General features: G+C 48.5%; 2 protein-coding genes across 2 annotated transcripts in view; one reads left to right on the plus strand and one right to left on the minus strand.

Annotated features, from left to right (window-relative positions):
* Nucleotides 1–649: 649 nt before the first annotated feature.
* On the plus strand, nucleotides 650–4,690 carry LOC135815963 (large ribosomal subunit protein eL6-like). Its single transcript, XM_065329319.1, has 6 exons — nucleotides 650–735; nucleotides 821–1,026; nucleotides 1,825–1,956; nucleotides 2,051–2,099; nucleotides 2,811–2,995; nucleotides 4,506–4,690. The coding sequence occupies exons 2-6, from the start codon at nucleotides 823–825 to the stop codon at nucleotides 4,656–4,658; spliced, it is 723 nt and encodes a 240-aa protein (XP_065185391.1). The 5' UTR covers nucleotides 650–735; nucleotides 821–822; the 3' UTR covers nucleotides 4,659–4,690.
* Nucleotides 4,691–4,725: 35 nt separating this feature from the next.
* LOC135815960 (protein arginine methyltransferase NDUFAF7, mitochondrial-like) overlaps nucleotides 4,726–16,715 on the minus strand; it is a 19,197-nt gene continuing 7,207 nt past the window's right edge. The window contains exons 10-13 of the mRNA XM_065329313.1: nucleotides 15,835–15,990; nucleotides 15,169–15,274; nucleotides 14,793–14,860; nucleotides 4,726–4,993 (exon numbers count right to left, since the gene is read on the minus strand). Coding sequence (XP_065185385.1) covers nucleotides 4,820–4,993; nucleotides 14,793–14,860; nucleotides 15,169–15,274; nucleotides 15,835–15,990 — 504 coding nt within the window. The 3' untranslated portion in view covers nucleotides 4,726–4,819. The remainder of the gene's footprint in view (nucleotides 4,994–14,792; nucleotides 14,861–15,168; nucleotides 15,275–15,834; nucleotides 15,991–16,715) is intronic.

The raw sequence follows: 16,715 nt of genomic DNA on the forward strand, positions 1-16,715 counted from the left end.
AGTGAACTGCGCGCACGCTGTAGAAGCAGTGACGGTGAAAACGTGTGACTTGTGCAAGTAGGCGCGCACGGCATGCGTGCACACTGCATGCATGCACACATCCTGTATCGCCATGTATGTACCAGATAGTGCAGTGCTGGACGGAAACCACACGGCTCACATACATACTTGCATTTACTTCTGTGACTACTTTCTCCCCCGTTTTCCGATCTTCAATCGACTATAACTCTAGATTGCCTTGGAATTTTGGGTTCAAATTTTCACAGGTTGTTTCTCACACCTTCCCGGTTTAGAAAAACTAGCGTTTTATGCAAAACTCGCGAATTTGGTTTTTCAATTGAAGTCCCTACATAGAGCTTCCCCTTCGCCTGCGCAAGTCACCTGATCAGTGATGTTTGCATTGAGCAAGAAACTCGAAGTTGCGATAAACTCTTCTTCGACGTAAAAATAATAATTATAAAATTAATGTAATACTAATAGTAAAAAAACCTCCTTCGTGAACGCGTTATAACGTGGACATAACGTGTACTAGTATTCAGATCACGCATCTACCTGTGCATGCATGACGGCCTAGCATGGCATGCGCATGCATGCAGTCATGTACACGTACACGTACACGTCTACGTCTCGCGTCTGCTTGCACGAAACGCGTGCCCGGGCACGAGGTTGGTATCGGAGGCTTTCTGCTTTTCTTGTCTTTCTTTTTTTCCTTTGAAGCTCTTGAGTTGGAACCAGGTACGCCGGTGCGTTGGGGATCGTGGAAACTTCATGGAATGAGGACGAACGTGTTGTGTCCTATGTGATTTATATCGTTCAATAGACATGGGTGAGCGAGGATCGAGAAACCCCCTCCTTCCCGGAGGGGTATCGCGGTACAGCCGTTCAAAAATGTTTGCCAGACGTGCCTCGTATAAAAAGAGGAAAACGGTGGCACCAGCTGCAAAGAAGCCCGAGTCTCGGTTTGTTAGCAAGCCAATGCGTGGATCTAAGAATGGTACCACCAGGAACATTCCTGTCCGTAGCACTGTGAGTTCATTTGTGGAAATCAATTGTATTCGCTTTGATTTTTACCGGCTCAGTGCAGCTGATTTGACGTTCAGCACATACATAATAAGCACTTGCATCATGCACCCGTAAGCCAACGAACAAATTGTGCTAAACATTTCAATACAAATGCAGTCTTAGCATGAAAGCACCTGCTGCATGTTGGGAACTTGGGGTAGGGTGATCAGCATCACTCACATGCGACGCGTGTGTGGTTAATTGCATGGGCACATCAGATAATATTGTCGCATGTAGTTTTCCCATCACGTTATTATTTGCACAGGTTATTTAGTTGCTGGCTAAATGAATCCCACGTGGCGCCCGCTGCGTGGCCATATCAACAGTTGCTAGTGAAAGTGCATTACGCAGATAAGCATTCAAGTTAATGTTGCACTTGGGCCTGGACGTGGTGCCGCTTGTGACGAAGGGATTGGGGACCCAAACTGTAGGCATACTTGACACTCAACCACACTGCCAGGATGTGCAGATGTCCTGATCAGGAGTTTATATTGTCCTCGTAGTGTAGTGCACCACCTTGTCTAAAATAGGTAGCCGATCAGAAACATGGAAACTACAGTAATGTCAATTACATGACCAAGGCGCACTGGAGCTCGGTGTGCATGTGTTGCAGTAGTAATCCCAAATGAGGATACATTTTCGTAACTTTAGATTGCCCCTTGTAGTGTAATAATTAACTATTATGCAATTGCATAGGTTGTTACAGGAGATGTAATGTGTGTGACTGATGCTTATGTGCTGTTTAATATTTGCCTTGTGTAGCCCAAGATGTACCCTACCGAGGATGTTCGCCCCAAGCTCAAGAACCGCAAGATCAACAAGCCAACTCGCCTGCGCAAGTCTATCCAGCCTGGTACAGTGCTCATCCTTCTCGCCAACGCTCACCGTGGAAAGGTATGCATGCCATACTGTGAGCAGATTGGAAACTTACCTTTCATGGCTTCATACAGTTGCCTCTGTGTGGTGTAACTTCTTTGTCCTTTCACAGCGTGTTGTTTTCCTGAAGCAGTTGAAGTCGGGACTTCTCCTGGTCACTGGTAAGTTGTGGTATTGCTGTTCACATTTCCTCTTTGCCAGAGAAGTGTTTTTTCTTTGGGTATGTTTGTTTGGGATGATCAGGAACTTAATCAAGTGGAGCAAGCCTGTTAGGTTGATCTGCTCTTCAGTTGGAGTTTGTGTTGAAAGCACCACTCACTGAACAATACACAGTCTGTCGGGGAATTCTCCCCTCGTCAATTGGAGCTACATACTCTTCCACTGCCCTGTTACGTGTGCACAGTTATATGATCCGTTAACGAATTCACCTGATGTTGTACAGATTGCCACTGGTTTGGTTAATCAACATGTTTGGATGACTGAAGTTTGCATACTAGTAGCACGAGTACATAACCCCCCAGGGTGCGCAACGCCTGATCCAGCTCTGATTAGGGTCTTGGTCAAGCGTAATCGGATATTTGCGTCATAATACCGTACACATCTGAGGGGAGCCGGGGGGACTCTCGGATCAAAAACAACGGTGCTCTACCTCGAGACCAGCCTTGCGCTGCCGTGGAGCGTACGCATGACATCAGAAGATCCTACTACGCTCGACCAAGACCTTTCCAGAGCTGGATCAGGCATTGCACACTCCGGGGAGGGGGGGGGGGGGGTTTATGTACCCTTGCTAGTAATTGACATGTGATTGTACTTTTGTACTTGGACATGGATATCGAATATGCTTTGTCACTTGCACTGTTATTTCTTTTCAGGCCCATACCGTGTCAATGGCTGCCCTCTGAGAAGAGTTGACCAGACCTACGTCATTGCCACTCAGACCCGCGTGGACATCAGCAAGGTCAACATCCCAGAGCGTGTTGATGATTCTTACTTCCGTCGTCAGACCAAGGCTCGCAAGTCCAAGGCCGAGGGTGAAATGTTCGAGGAGACCCAGACGGTAAGTTTATATTGCTTGCAGTGATGAGATGCCTTCTAGTGTGCATACAGGAAAGGCTGATCTTTTAGGCTGTGATCATTTCATCAGATCCCAGATCGGAATGAATCGCTTACCTTATTGCGTCGTTTTGTCACAGCGCTGTGACCTTGTTGACGTAGAAAGACTGCAGTTGAAAAGTTAGTCCAGGGTTCATACCTATCCTGCTCAGTTGCATGGTGGTGCACTGTTTATCAACGGGCATAATGTACTACATACGTTGTTACCCACCAGATACGTACAAACGTCTTGTTTGGCAAAAATTAATCAGTTGGGTCCGCCCAACCTTGCTCCAGGGGCAGGGTTGCCCGGATCCAAATCAGATCATTGCAAATCTAGTGGCTCCTATGGACTTGGATATGGATTTGACCAAACGATCACAGCCTTCAATACTGTTACAACAAATCAGTCAATGCTAAAGTCTTTGCGTGCTGGATTGTGCACCTTTTCTTTCACAGGCATACCTGCACTGGCTTATATTGTGTGGATTAGCGGTACTTGATAATATTCCACTGCAAACACCTCAGCAGCTTTTCGAACATGCCAGCAGGATGAAATGGCAATGTATCCGCCACTTGGCCACTAGTTCAGGCTACAAGTAGGGTTTACACGGTCAGAGCTAGTCAGTGCTAGTCTCCCCTTTTCACAAATCTGCATGAGCGCAAAGGATCCTTGAAAGTTCTTCATGTCAGCACTTTTATTATCGTGGGAGCACCAATACAGTCAAGTTATTAGTTGACAACACTCGTACGGCACCATTCCTCACATGACAAGCATGCGATCCGTGTGGACGCGCGAAAACGATGCAAACGTTTCGGTAACAGGCCCAACTGTCCATTTTGACTGTTCACATATCCAAATTTATGACGTGCGTTTTCGTCCCCAGTGTTGCTGGGTAAATGTAACCTCCAGCCCGATTCACAATACAACTTTCTGCGACACGACCTGCGGCGGTGACATACTGCTCGCAATCTGTTTGGTGTTTGAGACATTCCTGTGCAGTAGTACTCGTAGTACTGCACGTGCACCCACAGTAAAACACTGTACACCATTCATGTACTGTACAAGCAGAAATATTCGTCTGGAATTTAATTTCGTCTTTTTCGTCCAAGGGGCTTTGGGACTAAATTAAATGACGGACGAATGTTGATTTGTCAAGCGTTTCTATACACTGTTATAGTCCGTGGACTAAATTTTCAACCGGACGAAATCCCTTTCTTTGGAGTTGGACGAAATTATTGACCGACGAAATTTTCTGCCTGTACAGTACGTCGCATGTCGCAAAAGTTGATCTTTCTTCAACTAAGAGTTACTTCTGCGATCGGTACCTCGTGACAGCTCGTGACGGGCCTTTTAGCGTGTAGTGTAAAATTATTGTTAATCCTCCATGCCTGTTTTTTCTGTGAGATAATGCACGCCTTTGTTTCTCCTAACAAAGCTCTTACTGTCTACTCACTGTCTGCTTATCTTCTAGACCTACAAGGCATCTGATGAGCGTAAGGCTGACCAGAAGGCAGTTGATGCTGCCATCTTGGAGAGCGTGAAGAAGACACCAGAGCTTCTGTACTACTTGCGTGCCAAGTTCACCCTGCACAAGGGACAGTACCCCCATGACATGGTCTTCTAACTTCAACAGAATAAAGCTTCAATGAAAAGAGATAGTAAAATGTGCCGTTTTGTCTGGGGCTGATTAGGCTGTTTTGTCTGGGTGGTTCTGGGCTATGCCGTACGGGTTTGACCACTCTCGTGTAACAATTGAATTTCGTTGATCCAATGTCACCGCATGCTTCATGGCGTGGCTGCTGTGTCTCGCAAGACAAATGGTGGTGGTGCGACGACACACTGCTTAGGAGTCATGGCGAACATCTTGAAGCGCATGCCCATTTGCTTAGGGCTCGTCAGGTGCTGCAGTCCACTGATAAGCTGCTTGCGCTGTTCTTCGTTGGATTTCTTTAGCAGCACCTGGTAGCAAGGGCACATGCACAAACACACCAATAGTTAGGTTCTGCCAGAGGTAAAACGTGCCAAAGTACGTATGGAAACTTCGCCGCGGTACGGGATCAAGTTTCATGCTGATTTTTTCATACCGTTTTCCGTGTGAAGCGCGCTTCACACGGACTGGACTCCGTGTGAAAACTGAGCGTACAGAGTACATGTGGCGGGGTGTAACACTGTTCGAGCATGCTACGTACTAATAGAGAGGTTCTGGGGTACGATTTTCCGTGCCAAAATCCGTGTGGGCGCTACGGATTTTTTCCAGGCGTGCTCCATACGATTTTTCGGCACGGAGAATCCGTGTGGACTGGCGCCATGGCTTTCACACGAACCATGTTTCGTATGGAGATTTTGCGTCATCGGGTGCAGAAAGAATTTTCGCGTACAAATTTGGTACGAGAAACATCGATTTTCCGCGGGAAGTTTTGATTTCGGTACAAATTTTCAAAAAAAAGCATGGCGCGGGAATGTGACGTGTTTGCGATCGTAACCTAGGCAATAGAGAGGTTCCGGGGTACGATTTTCCGTGTCAAAATCCGTGTGGGCGCTACGGATTTTTTCCAGGCGTGCTCCATACGATTTTTCGGCACGGAGAATCCGTGTGGACTGGCTTTCACACGAACCATGTTTCGTATGGAGATTTTGCGTCATCGGGTGCAGAAAGATTTTTCGCGTACAAATTTGGTACGAGAAACATGGATTTTACGCGGGAAGTTTTGATTTCGGTACAAATTTTCAAAATAAAAAGGCATAGCGCGGGAATGTGACGTGTTTGTGATCGTAACCTAGGCAATGACGGCAAACACATAAGTTCCGTACTCCGGAACAGTTCACTGCTCGAAAACGACGTATAAAAAATCCGTAGCGCCTCTACGGATTTTGGCACGAAAAATCGTACTCCGGAACCTCCCTAAGGGCCTGGTCAGACTGCGGCAAAATCGAAATAATCCTAGGATTATAATCCGAATCTCCATAGTAACTTGCCGCCAGAGCGGCAAAAGCGAGAGTTGACGCTCCAAAAAAAAAGCAAGAACGGACCATGCTTTTCCGCTCCAAACAGGATTTGACGCTGATACGCCATTGACGCTGATAATCACTGATTTTTTCATCTCGATATCGAGGAGCTAATTGACCACGGACAACAACAAAACTCATAAGGATGGTTGCAAGGATTGCACTGAAGGTGTTGGCGATCCCCAAGGTGAAGGGATTTGACGTCGTTCGTGGAGATTACCACTTGACGCTCGAAATGAAGTTTGAATTTTCGCTCTCCCCACATGTGTAGTGTGATCGCGATTCAAATTCTGGACGCTGTTCCTTTTTCGTCAGGCAACCAAAATTTGCCGCAGTCTGACCAGGCCCTAAAGCGGGATTCACAGAAGCTTTTTTGCGATGCGACACGCGATGCGACGCGATCTGCGATGGATGCGTGCGATGCGAACTCGCGAAATACCATTCACAGAAGAAGTCAGCGATGCGACAAAGTTTTGCTGATTTGGGTACGTCACCATGACATTCGCGCGGTTTGACACAACTTCTAAAAATTTATAGGCAACTCTTGCACCTTTGTACAACTTTGCTGTAGAAAAGGTCAAAATCGTACACCAAATCGCTTGTCGCATCGCATCGCATCGCAAAAGTTGAGCCAAGCTCAACTTCTGCGATGGCCCAGTTGCGGCAGTTGCGTGGGCCGCGACATGGCTGCGATTTGGGGTTTTCCCGGTTTCGCGCCTGTCGCATCGCGTGTCGCATCACAAAAAAGCTTCTGTGAATCCCGCTTTCTTCTGTGAATGGTATTTCGCGAGTTCGCATCGCACGCATCCATCGCAGATCGCGTCGCATCGCGTGTCGCATCGCAAAAAAGCTTCTGTGAATCCCGCTTTATATTTATGACGGCAAACACATAAGTTCCGTACTCCGGAACATTTCACTGCTCGAAAACGACGTATAAAAAATCCGTAGCGCCTCTACGGATTTTGGCACGAAAAATCGTACTCTGGAACCTCCCTATTTTCTGTTTCTGTACTCAGTCCATCCTCAAGCGTGCAAAAAACATATCTCTGCCACTAATCGAGACTTACACTGATTTTTGCGCTTTTGGGCCCGAATAAGTCTTGATGACAGCAAAAAATAATTGTCAACTGAATACGGAAGTGAACGAATTTGGTCGAAAGTGTCGAACCACCTTCATGACGAGCAACCGTTTGTGGCCACTGTTTGTGAACTTGGAGCTTGTTATGGTGTGTGTCGGCAGGAATTTTTTTATGGCGATCAGGAAACGTTTTTCACATCGAAATCAGTGGTTACCCTTTGAAATTGAGATGTTCAAACAGCGAATTTTCTACGTCGAAATGAAGTTGGAGCACCATCGAGTTTGATTATTCCGATTTCCTTGGTGGGCTAAGGTAAGGGTAATTAACAGCTAGACATAAAAATCTCACCTGTTCACGCCCTGTATAATCCAACTTCGACCTTCAAAGTGGGCGTACTCAAGCAACATAAATCATACATGCCGTATACATAAACCTTTGAAGGGAGCATGAAAACACGCAAACGCATAGCTGTGTATACATGTACATTGTAGACCCTAGTTTGTGTTCCTCTGTGTGTCGTCAATGCTGTATTCGACAACCGTAAGCATAAGGAGAAAGTTGCCGCTGTACGCGCTCTTGTGTGTAGTATGTGTGCCGCGTTCAGTTGCTGTCTAGTATGAGATATCGGTACATGTAGCTGGGCTGGTGGTGTGTATTGCCTTGATGTGGATCACCTAACTCGTGGCCTTCTAAAGCCTGTCGAAACGCATGCCGTTTCAGATGTATGGTCTCGTGGTGTGTGTGTGTGTGTGTGTGTGTGTTGTGTGTGTGTGACTGTGTGTGTGTGTGTGTGTGTGTGTGTGTGTGTGTGCATGTGTGCGTGTGTGTCAAAATGCATGCCGTTTCAGATTTATGGTCTCGTGGTGTGTGTCCGTGGTAGGAACCGGTGGATTCTGCTCGAAAAGGTGGCAGATTCTGCTCGAAAAGCAGTGAAATTGGCAGAACCATACAAACTTTATGGCGGGCAATTCCTCGAATTCTGCTCCATTTCTTTATCCACATACCAAACATGCATGAAACTTACCAGAAAAAGTACCGAATTCTGCCAATTTTCTGCCGGCAGAATCCGCCGGACCCAAGTCTGTGGGGGGGGGGGGGGGGTTGTGTGTGCGCTCGTGTGTGCGCGCGCGTGTGTGTGTGTGTGTGTGTGTGTGTGTGTGTGTGTGTGTGAGTCTGTCGCGCTCACAATATCTCGTTTTCTGCTTATGAAGCTACATGTATATGTATGTGTTATTTGTAAGAGATTACAATGTAAAGGTGATTGTCTGCTTTGCGTTCCTCTCTGCTTGGCCTGCATTACCAATTTATCAGTACTGGTTTTTGCTCTTCACACGTACACGTATTTCGCGATTTTGGCCAAAACCCGCAAATTTCTGAAAAGTCCCCGATTTCCCGCGTTTTTTGTTGTTTTCTGCACTTCTTTTTACATTTTTCTGCACTTTTCACGCAGTATACACTATACAGTGCTTTCCATGATCCTGTACGTGGGTTATTTGCACAGTACGCAAATACTGAAATAGCGATTCTAATGATGCAACAAATTTCGTGATTTGGCCCAAATCCGCAATTTCCTGCCAATAATTCCGCGCGTTCCTGGCAAGTTCCGCACTTTTCGCCGCGTTTTTGTTGTTTTCTGCCGCAATTTCTTGCGCAAGTTTTCGATGACTTTTTCCGTAAATTCCCGCAGGGACAGTCTGTACAATGTACTGTATAAAAAATTTTTTTTTAAATTGCTAGCAAAAAAGTACAGCAGAACCGGTGCAACGTACGAAAAATCCCGGGGTTTACAGTCCATTTCAAAACTATATACAATGTATGACTTGTGGAGAAATTTGAACCCACGTTGGCTTTTCGAGCTCTGTAGTTTTCTGTGGATTTTCAGGCCTCAGCGCGTCTCTCCTGCAAGCCCACTGATGCAGAGTGCCACTTGTTGCCGGTGCAACGGCAATGGCACCTGCGTTCGGTGTGAATGCAAGAAGGAGGGCCGCGAGTGTCAGAATTGTCTCCCGGGAAAAAAAAGCAGATGCCGAAACAACAGCCCCTCGACATCCCAACCGTCACCCGTACCCGTAGCAGTGACAGATACAAGTACCGACAACCAACCGTCATCCTCAGTAGCCACCCCGGAAGAGCTGGTAGCTGCTGCACTCACTGAAGCCCTGCTCACGGAATGCCGAAACCCGACATCCACAGGACCACCAACGGCACCATGCTCACAACCTGGTCAGGTAGCCCCCACCACCTCCAGTGACGTCAATAGGGTTGACCTGCATGCCATGCCTGTGTCGAGCTCTCAACAACTAGCACGGGACATACTGGACCAGCAGCATGCAGCAAGCATCAGTGCCACAGATCGAGTTGACAGTAATGACGACACCCTAGGGCATGATGCAGAGTTGCTGGCCAACCTAGCACAAAGCCAATCTGTTACTGAGGAGCCCCAAGCACCGGATCCAGCCCAGCTCCCCCCATATCTGGAAGCAAATTGCAACATCACAGTTGGGACCCACGATTCAAACTCGTCTGCACAAATTGTAGATGCTGCATATGAAGAAGTGGTGCATTTTAGGCCTAACCTACTTTTCCTCCCTTCCGGGTCAGTCGGATCAAAGTTTGTGAAGCTCCTTGCAACACTCTACAAACAGTTTGGTGACAAATGTGCAGGTGAAGGCAAGTCTCTGAAAGCAGCTGCAGTGGCCACTCAGCTGCTCCTGCAATGTCCGCACCGCTCTGCAACCAGACAGGAGCACATCACCTGTCTACAGCGCCGCATGCTACTCTGGGAGGAAGGCAACATCAACGAACTGATGATAGAAGCCCGGACTATCCAATCTCTAGTGCAATCTTCCACAGCCTTCCAAGGCAAGGCTCAGCCGCAGGACCAAGCTCGTACCTTTGCCAACCTCATCACCACAGGCAAAACCAGTGCTGCAATCCGCACGTTGTCTGAAGACCAGAAGGGCGGAGTACACTCCGTGGGCACCACCATCAATGGCCAGACAGTTCTGGACATTCTCAAGAGCAAACACCCTCCCGCGGCACCAGCAAATGCGACGGCGATGATTACAGGAGATGTCCCTCCGTCACCGTATCCAGTTCTCTACTCCAGCATCACCCGGGAGGCCATACGCGAGGCAGCCCTCCACACACAAGGTGCTGCAGGACCCTCTGGACTAGACGCTGCGTCGTGGCGCAGAATGTGCACAGCTTTTCACGGAGCATCTGATGACCTCTGCGATTCACTGGCCAGCTGTGCCCGCCGCATCGCCTCGTCCTATGTTGACCCCACAGCATTGGAAGCTTTCTTGGCCAGCCGCCTCATACCACTAGATAAACAACCGGGTGTCAGACCGATTGGGATCGGAGAAGTGGCCCGTCGCATCATCGGGAAAGCCATCCTGCGATGCGCCTCATCTTCAATACAAAAGTCAGCTGGCTGCCTACAGCTATGTGCGGGTCAAGAGTGTGGCATAGAAGCAGCAATACATGCTATGCAAACAGCATTTCAGGAAGACGAGGCGGAAGGCGTTCTGTTTGCAGATGTGTCAAACGCATTTAACTCCCTTAACCGTGCTGTCTCACTGCACAATATCCAGCACACCTGCCCCACCATTGCTCCGGCACTGATCAACAGCTACCGCAGCCCGACTCGGCTGTTTGTGGATGGTGAATGTCTCCTGTCTTGTGAAGGCACCACGCAGGGCGATCCACTAGCCATGGCTATGTATGCCCTGGCAACCGTTCCTCTCATCCAGGAAGTGTCTCAGAGCGGAGCACTCCAGTCGTGGCATGCAGACGACTCCACTGCCGCTTCCACCATTCGAAAGCTGCATCACTGGTGGTCACTGCTTAAGCAACGAGGCCCAGCATATGGGTACTTCCCCAATGATGCCAAGTCGGTTCTTGTTGTGAAGCCGGAGCATCTTCAGGAAGCAGAATCCCTGTTTGCTGACACGGCAGTCCAGATTCGCACGGATGGCTGGCGGCATCTCGGTGCGGTACTTGGGTCTCCCGAATTCTGCAAGCAATATGTCACAGAGAAGGTAGAGACATGGGCGCTAGAGGTTGGACGACTGGCTGACTTCGCCACCACTCAGCCACAAGCGGCATACGCTGCTTTTATTCATGGCCTCCGCCACAAGTGGTCGTTTGTGGCCCGGACGGTCCCAGGCATCAGCGGACTGCTAGACCCGCTGGAGCACTCCATCCGACAGCGGTTCATCCCTGCTCTAACCAGTCGCCCCGCACCTGGTGACGAAGAGCGCGCCATACTGTCCCTCCCGTGTCGAGAAGGTGGTCTTGGTCTCATTGACCCGAGGTCTTTGACGGACCAATACAATATGTCTGTTGCTGTCACCAACATCCTCGTGAGCCGGATACTGGACCAAGATACCAACATGGACGAAGTGCCCACCACCATCCATGCTGCCAAGCTAACTGCAGCAGCAGCAACCAGGAGAGCCGCTCGAGACCAAGCCAGTCAGCTCTTGGCCACATGTGATGCGCCCACCCAGCGAACCCTGGGGATGGCGGCCGAGAAAGGAGCGTCCAACTGGCTCACTTGCCGGCCCCTGAAGCAGTTCGGGTTTGTCCTCCACAAAGGCGCCTTCAGAGACGCACTCTGTCTGCGGTTCGGCTGGGTCCCTCCCCGCCTGCCATCCACTTGTGTGTGTGGCAAGGCATTTAACACCAGCCATGCTCTTTCGTGCCCAACTGGTGGATACCCGGCTCTCCGCCATAACACGATCCGCGACCTGACAGCCGACCTACTGCGTGAAGTGGCAACGGATGTGAAGATAGAACCTCCTCTGCAGCCCCTGGAGGGTGAAAGGCTCCGGTATCGCTCTGCCATCTTGGAAGATGGTGCTCGTCTTGATGTGGCGGCATCTGGTGTCTGGGGAAGTCGTTTTGAGCGCACGTTCTGTGATGTTCGGGTTTTTAACCCTCATGCGCGCTCGAACACTTCCTCAACTCCCGCGTCCACCTATGCCAAGCACGAACAGCAGAAGAGAAGGGCCTACGAAGAACGCGTCAGGGAGGTGGAGCATGCTTCCTTTCTCCCACTGGTATTCAGTGCATCTGGTGGGTGCGGCAAGGTAGCCCACGCTTTCCTGAAGCGTCTTGGCCATATGGTTTCGGAGAAGCGGCATGAACCCTACTCCTCCGTCATGTCCTGTATCCGCTCTCTTGTCTCCTTTGCTTTGGTTCGATCCTGCAACATGAGCCTCCGTGGTCACCGTGCTTCTCCCTACCGCAGTCGTTTGGATGCTGCCACTCCTGTTGTGCTGGCAGTCAACGACTGTCAGTTGCGTGACTGAGACTCTTGCGGAGTAGCCGTGTCTAGCCACACTTTTATTATCCGATGATCTTGTTTTGTTTGCTATGATTCCGTGATTTTCTGTTGATTGCTTTTCTGCTGTGCGAATAAATGCAGTGTCAGGTCTAAAAAAAAAAAAAAAATTCAAAACTATAGACGCGTGAACTCATACGTACGAGCCGTACGTACTGTAGCGCACGACAGCCGTGAGTTTTGCATGAGTGTTTTCTGGTTTTCAGATGTGTTTTTCAGGTTTTTCTTCGTCGCCGCGGGAAATACAAAAGATGCAAAACACGCAAAGTCGCAAATGAAAAGGTGTGAGGAAAGTCTCAAAAGAAATGAAAGTCTCAAATGAATCTTCTTCTTGTTTGCATTTTCTGAGTGCCCGGCTGTAATGGCTTCCAAGGCCCGTAAGAATCTCAGTGATGCCGAGAAAAATATGATTAGTCGTGTTCATTGTTTCTTCGAACAAGAGCTGGATTTTGATTGACGCTTGAGTATCCGAAATCCTCGTCGTCGAACTCACCTTGCAACTGGCGTGAGTGAAACCACGGTCACTCGTTGTGTCAGGTGAAGGGAACAGGGAAGCTCAAATCAAATCAAAAAGAGAAAATATAATTATCATCTCTACTGTATTTCACCCAACAAGATCCAAAACATGCAGAAAAGAAGAGGAAAAAAGGCAGGAGGCGTGATGGGATTCGAATGCCCCACACTTGTACTGGAAATCACGGATCGAAACCACGAGGCTACCAGGACCCGTACAAAAATGCACCCGCGCGGCCGCGATGGTCTGGGCGCAGCACTGTCTCAGCAGGAGCAAAAATCCGAAACAAACTGGTCAAACCCTTAAAACAAACTGGTCAAACCCTTCAAAACAGAAATTACATGTAAAACCGGAAAACCTGGCCTAAAAATAAACTTCAATTGTAGCGAAAACAAAGTATATAGCCAGAATTGTGAAGCGATGCAGAGACGGAATCTGGAGAAAAAACAAAAAATATTTAAATAAATCCCATCGAATTTTGCAAAACACTACGCGTCTATAGTTTTGAAATGGACTGTAGTACGTGGTTCTGTGTAGCAGAACCTCTCTATTATATATTTAATAGGGACCTTTCGCACCACGCGGACGGATACGAAACAAATGCTGATTCGTCACCTGGGTTCGAGGATTAGTCAGAGTCGCCGCGGAGAGCTCGTTTTCACGAATGGAAGCCTCTTCATTCGTGGCACTCTCCGAATCTGTCAGGTACACATTTTTTTGCCAGGTACACATGTTTTGCCAGGTACACATTTTTTCCCTTGATTCCATGATCCATGCACGTGTGCGCGAACACACCCGTACGCCAAGCTACCGGCCGTATTCGTAGTTGCCATGCACATTTGCATTACGACTTGCGAAACCTGAATTCTGTTTTCAACGAAACGATGACGAGCCGAATCAAACTTTCGTTTCGCATTCGATTCGTAGCAAATGCGAAAGGTCCCTAATATCACAATGAAACTACGAGTGTAGAGCTTTTGTAGAGTCAAGTTTGCAACTCTGCACATAGGTTCAGAATAGAGTACGAGTCTGTCCCTTCGGGAAAACGCAGAAAAAAAATTCCAATTCCATGAGGAAAAGAGTGTTACTCTGTGGCATTTTCTGCTAGTTCGTAGTCTAGACGACATGACCTAGGCTGTGTTTACATGAGAAATTTCAGCCCGGGTTGAAAGTCTGTACGATAGACAAAATAGGGGAGCGTTAACATGAAGACAGTTGGCCCGGGTCTGATATGCCGCCAAAAGTCCACTTCTAGAGCCCTGTATGGTCACGTGAATACTTTCGCGCGAAATTTGCTTGTGCAGTGCTGTTCAAACCTGGCGCGAGATCGTCATGTAAACGCGCCATTCATTTTGTGTACATGGCGGGTTGAAATGCCTCATGTAAACACAGCCCTAGTTACACGCGGGAATACTTTTCACACTACCCTTCGCCTTCACAAACTGAATAGTTTTGGAGAGACCTGCACTCACCTACACTCACCTACACTCACCTACACTCACCTACACTGGCAAGAACAATGTCCTCAACAAGATCAGTGTTCTACCTGACTGACTCACGCTGCTATCTGGTGCTCACAAGGTGTTTGCCGATCTGGAAACGGAGCGTCGCTATACGTTTCTATGCCTGGGATAATCTGGCCCGGAGAGTATTATAAAAGTAGTGCTCTTCAGGCACAATCTTACAACTATCAGCCCACTCAAGCTATAGTGCTCCATGAACATTGGCCATCGTAAAACTCACAGGCCGAAGAAAGCGCGGGACTTTAGTGACGCATATAAAATATTGGGCGGCTTACAGTACTCATACCTGTAAGCGTTCTTTGATTCCCAGAGAGTGGAGAAAGAAACCTTGAGGAACTGGGCCATAGCACTGAACTGTGAACACACAAGAACACACGTACCAATATGAGAGACGGTGGAAGGAGGAAATGGTTTACGTGCTCTACGTAGGTGTATCTTCCGGACCGAGTTTTCGGAATTGTCCAAACCTGCTAGCACATGCCGCCTGTATGTTTTAGCAAGGGGCACGATCATGTAGAGCAATAAAGTATGGTGGTCATACTATTCGTGGCCAGTGAAATGCAAGCCAAGAGAGAGAGAGAGAGACAGACAGACAGACAGTGTGTAAGAGAGGGAGAGGGAGAGGGGGGGGGGGGGGGGGGGAGTGTCGTACAAGTACTAACCATGAGGCTCTGCAATGTGGCGCAAATACGAAAAGTCAACATCGGCTGTCAGGTCTGCATTACCCGGGTCTCGTAACGCATCATGCAGAGAGTGCTGATGGAACGACTGCAGAAAAACAACACCAGCAGCAGAAGCAGCAGCAACAACGACCGCAAGCACCAAAATCAATGATGGGTGTGGGGTGTGCTAAAACACACTGAATAAAGGACTTTGGGAAAACTACAATTTTCGGGAAAAAATCACGGTTCACAGGAGACTCGGCTGGAGACCGAAATTTCCGCATCCGCTGGGACGCTACCACCTTCAAAGATCAAGGTGCAGATGCAGCTCCTAAAGTGGTGGGAGGTGAGTAGATCAGACCCACCACCAAAGTGGTCAAAGACCGAAAATCCCATTCGCTGCATCCATGCTTCCCTCGTGCCAGGCCACGGGTTCCCAAATAACTGTGGGTCGCAGCACGGCAGGAAAATTTCTTCCGCTTCCAAGCAGGACGTGGCCCAGGGGGGAGTATTGACAAGAGCAACAGCATACTTAAACATGCCACCATACACCGTTACTGTACTGCTGGGTGTACTGAGAAAAGACCAAATAGGATAACCTGAACATGGTGCATCCATTGTGAAACTGCCCGTTGGCAGCACCGTGCACTGAACAGGAAGCCTTACTCTGAAAGAGAACTCCGCTCTCGGCTCTGCTTCCCCATAGTCGACTAGTAGCGACATGCCACCAGTGCTGACTAGACGCTCACAGATCTGCTGCGCCACCACCGCCAGCTGGGGACTGATCTCTAGCCGGTCACGTCCGCTTTCACGGTGGAATGTCTAAACATAAGGAGAACATGCAAAAAAAGACACTGTGTCAACGTGTGAAGTTAACAAAAGCTGCCCCGATGTGAAATTTGAAAGAAGAAAAAAAGAAGGTTAGGGACTGTAACTCGGGTAAGCTCATAGTCATAGTCATGAGTTGTCCTGTGGGGCAGATCTTGCCACAGTCATACATTGCTACATTGCAGCTGGGGCTTCGGACACGCTACGGTCACATACCGTATTTCCGCACATATAAGCGCATGTGCTTAGGTCCGGATATAAGTGCTCATATGTGAACACTATTGGTGAAAAGGCGGGAGCGAAATATACCACTAAGTAGTGTGATGACACCATTGTTTAGGACACAGACAAACCTGTATTGCGCATATAAGCGCATGGGCTTCTACCCGAACATGTTTACACAGCCAAAGATTTTTTGCAGCAAATTTTCGCTTACAAGCGCATGCGCTTATATGTGGGGAAGTACGGTATCACTTTTCATCCCAGGCACCCTGTGATTCCATGAACTTCGATTATTTGGTCTGTAGGCTTTCAAAATGCTCAGGGAGAGTCCAAGGATCCTCCACGAAATATGCACTACTGATGGCTGACTGCACCACCCAAAATGCCCTCCGACGCCCCTGTGCAGGCATCCACAGCTTCAACTCAATCACCAAAAGTGGCCGACTCCACAATGATGTGAGCATACAGTGAGGAGAGAGAGAGAGAGAGAGAGAGAG

This window comes from Sycon ciliatum, chromosome 4 (genome assembly GCF_964019385.1).
Source record: "Sycon ciliatum chromosome 4, ocSycCili1.1, whole genome shotgun sequence".
NCBI lineage: Eukaryota > Metazoa > Porifera > Calcarea > Leucosolenida > Sycettidae > Sycon > Sycon ciliatum.

Bases quoted from the DNA above. Each gene is read 5' to 3' on its own strand.
- LOC135815963 (XM_065329319.1), top strand. From the start codon at position 823: ATGGGTGAGCGAGGATCGAGAAACCCCCTCCTTCCCGGAGGGGTATCG. The intron at 1,957-2,050 runs GTATGCATGCCA...GTCCTTTCACAG, and splicing joins CCAACGCTCACCGTGGAAAG to CGTGTTGTTTTCCTGAAGCA. The intron at 2,100-2,810 runs GTAAGTTGTGGT...ATTTCTTTTCAG, and splicing joins GGGACTTCTCCTGGTCACTG to GCCCATACCGTGTCAATGGC.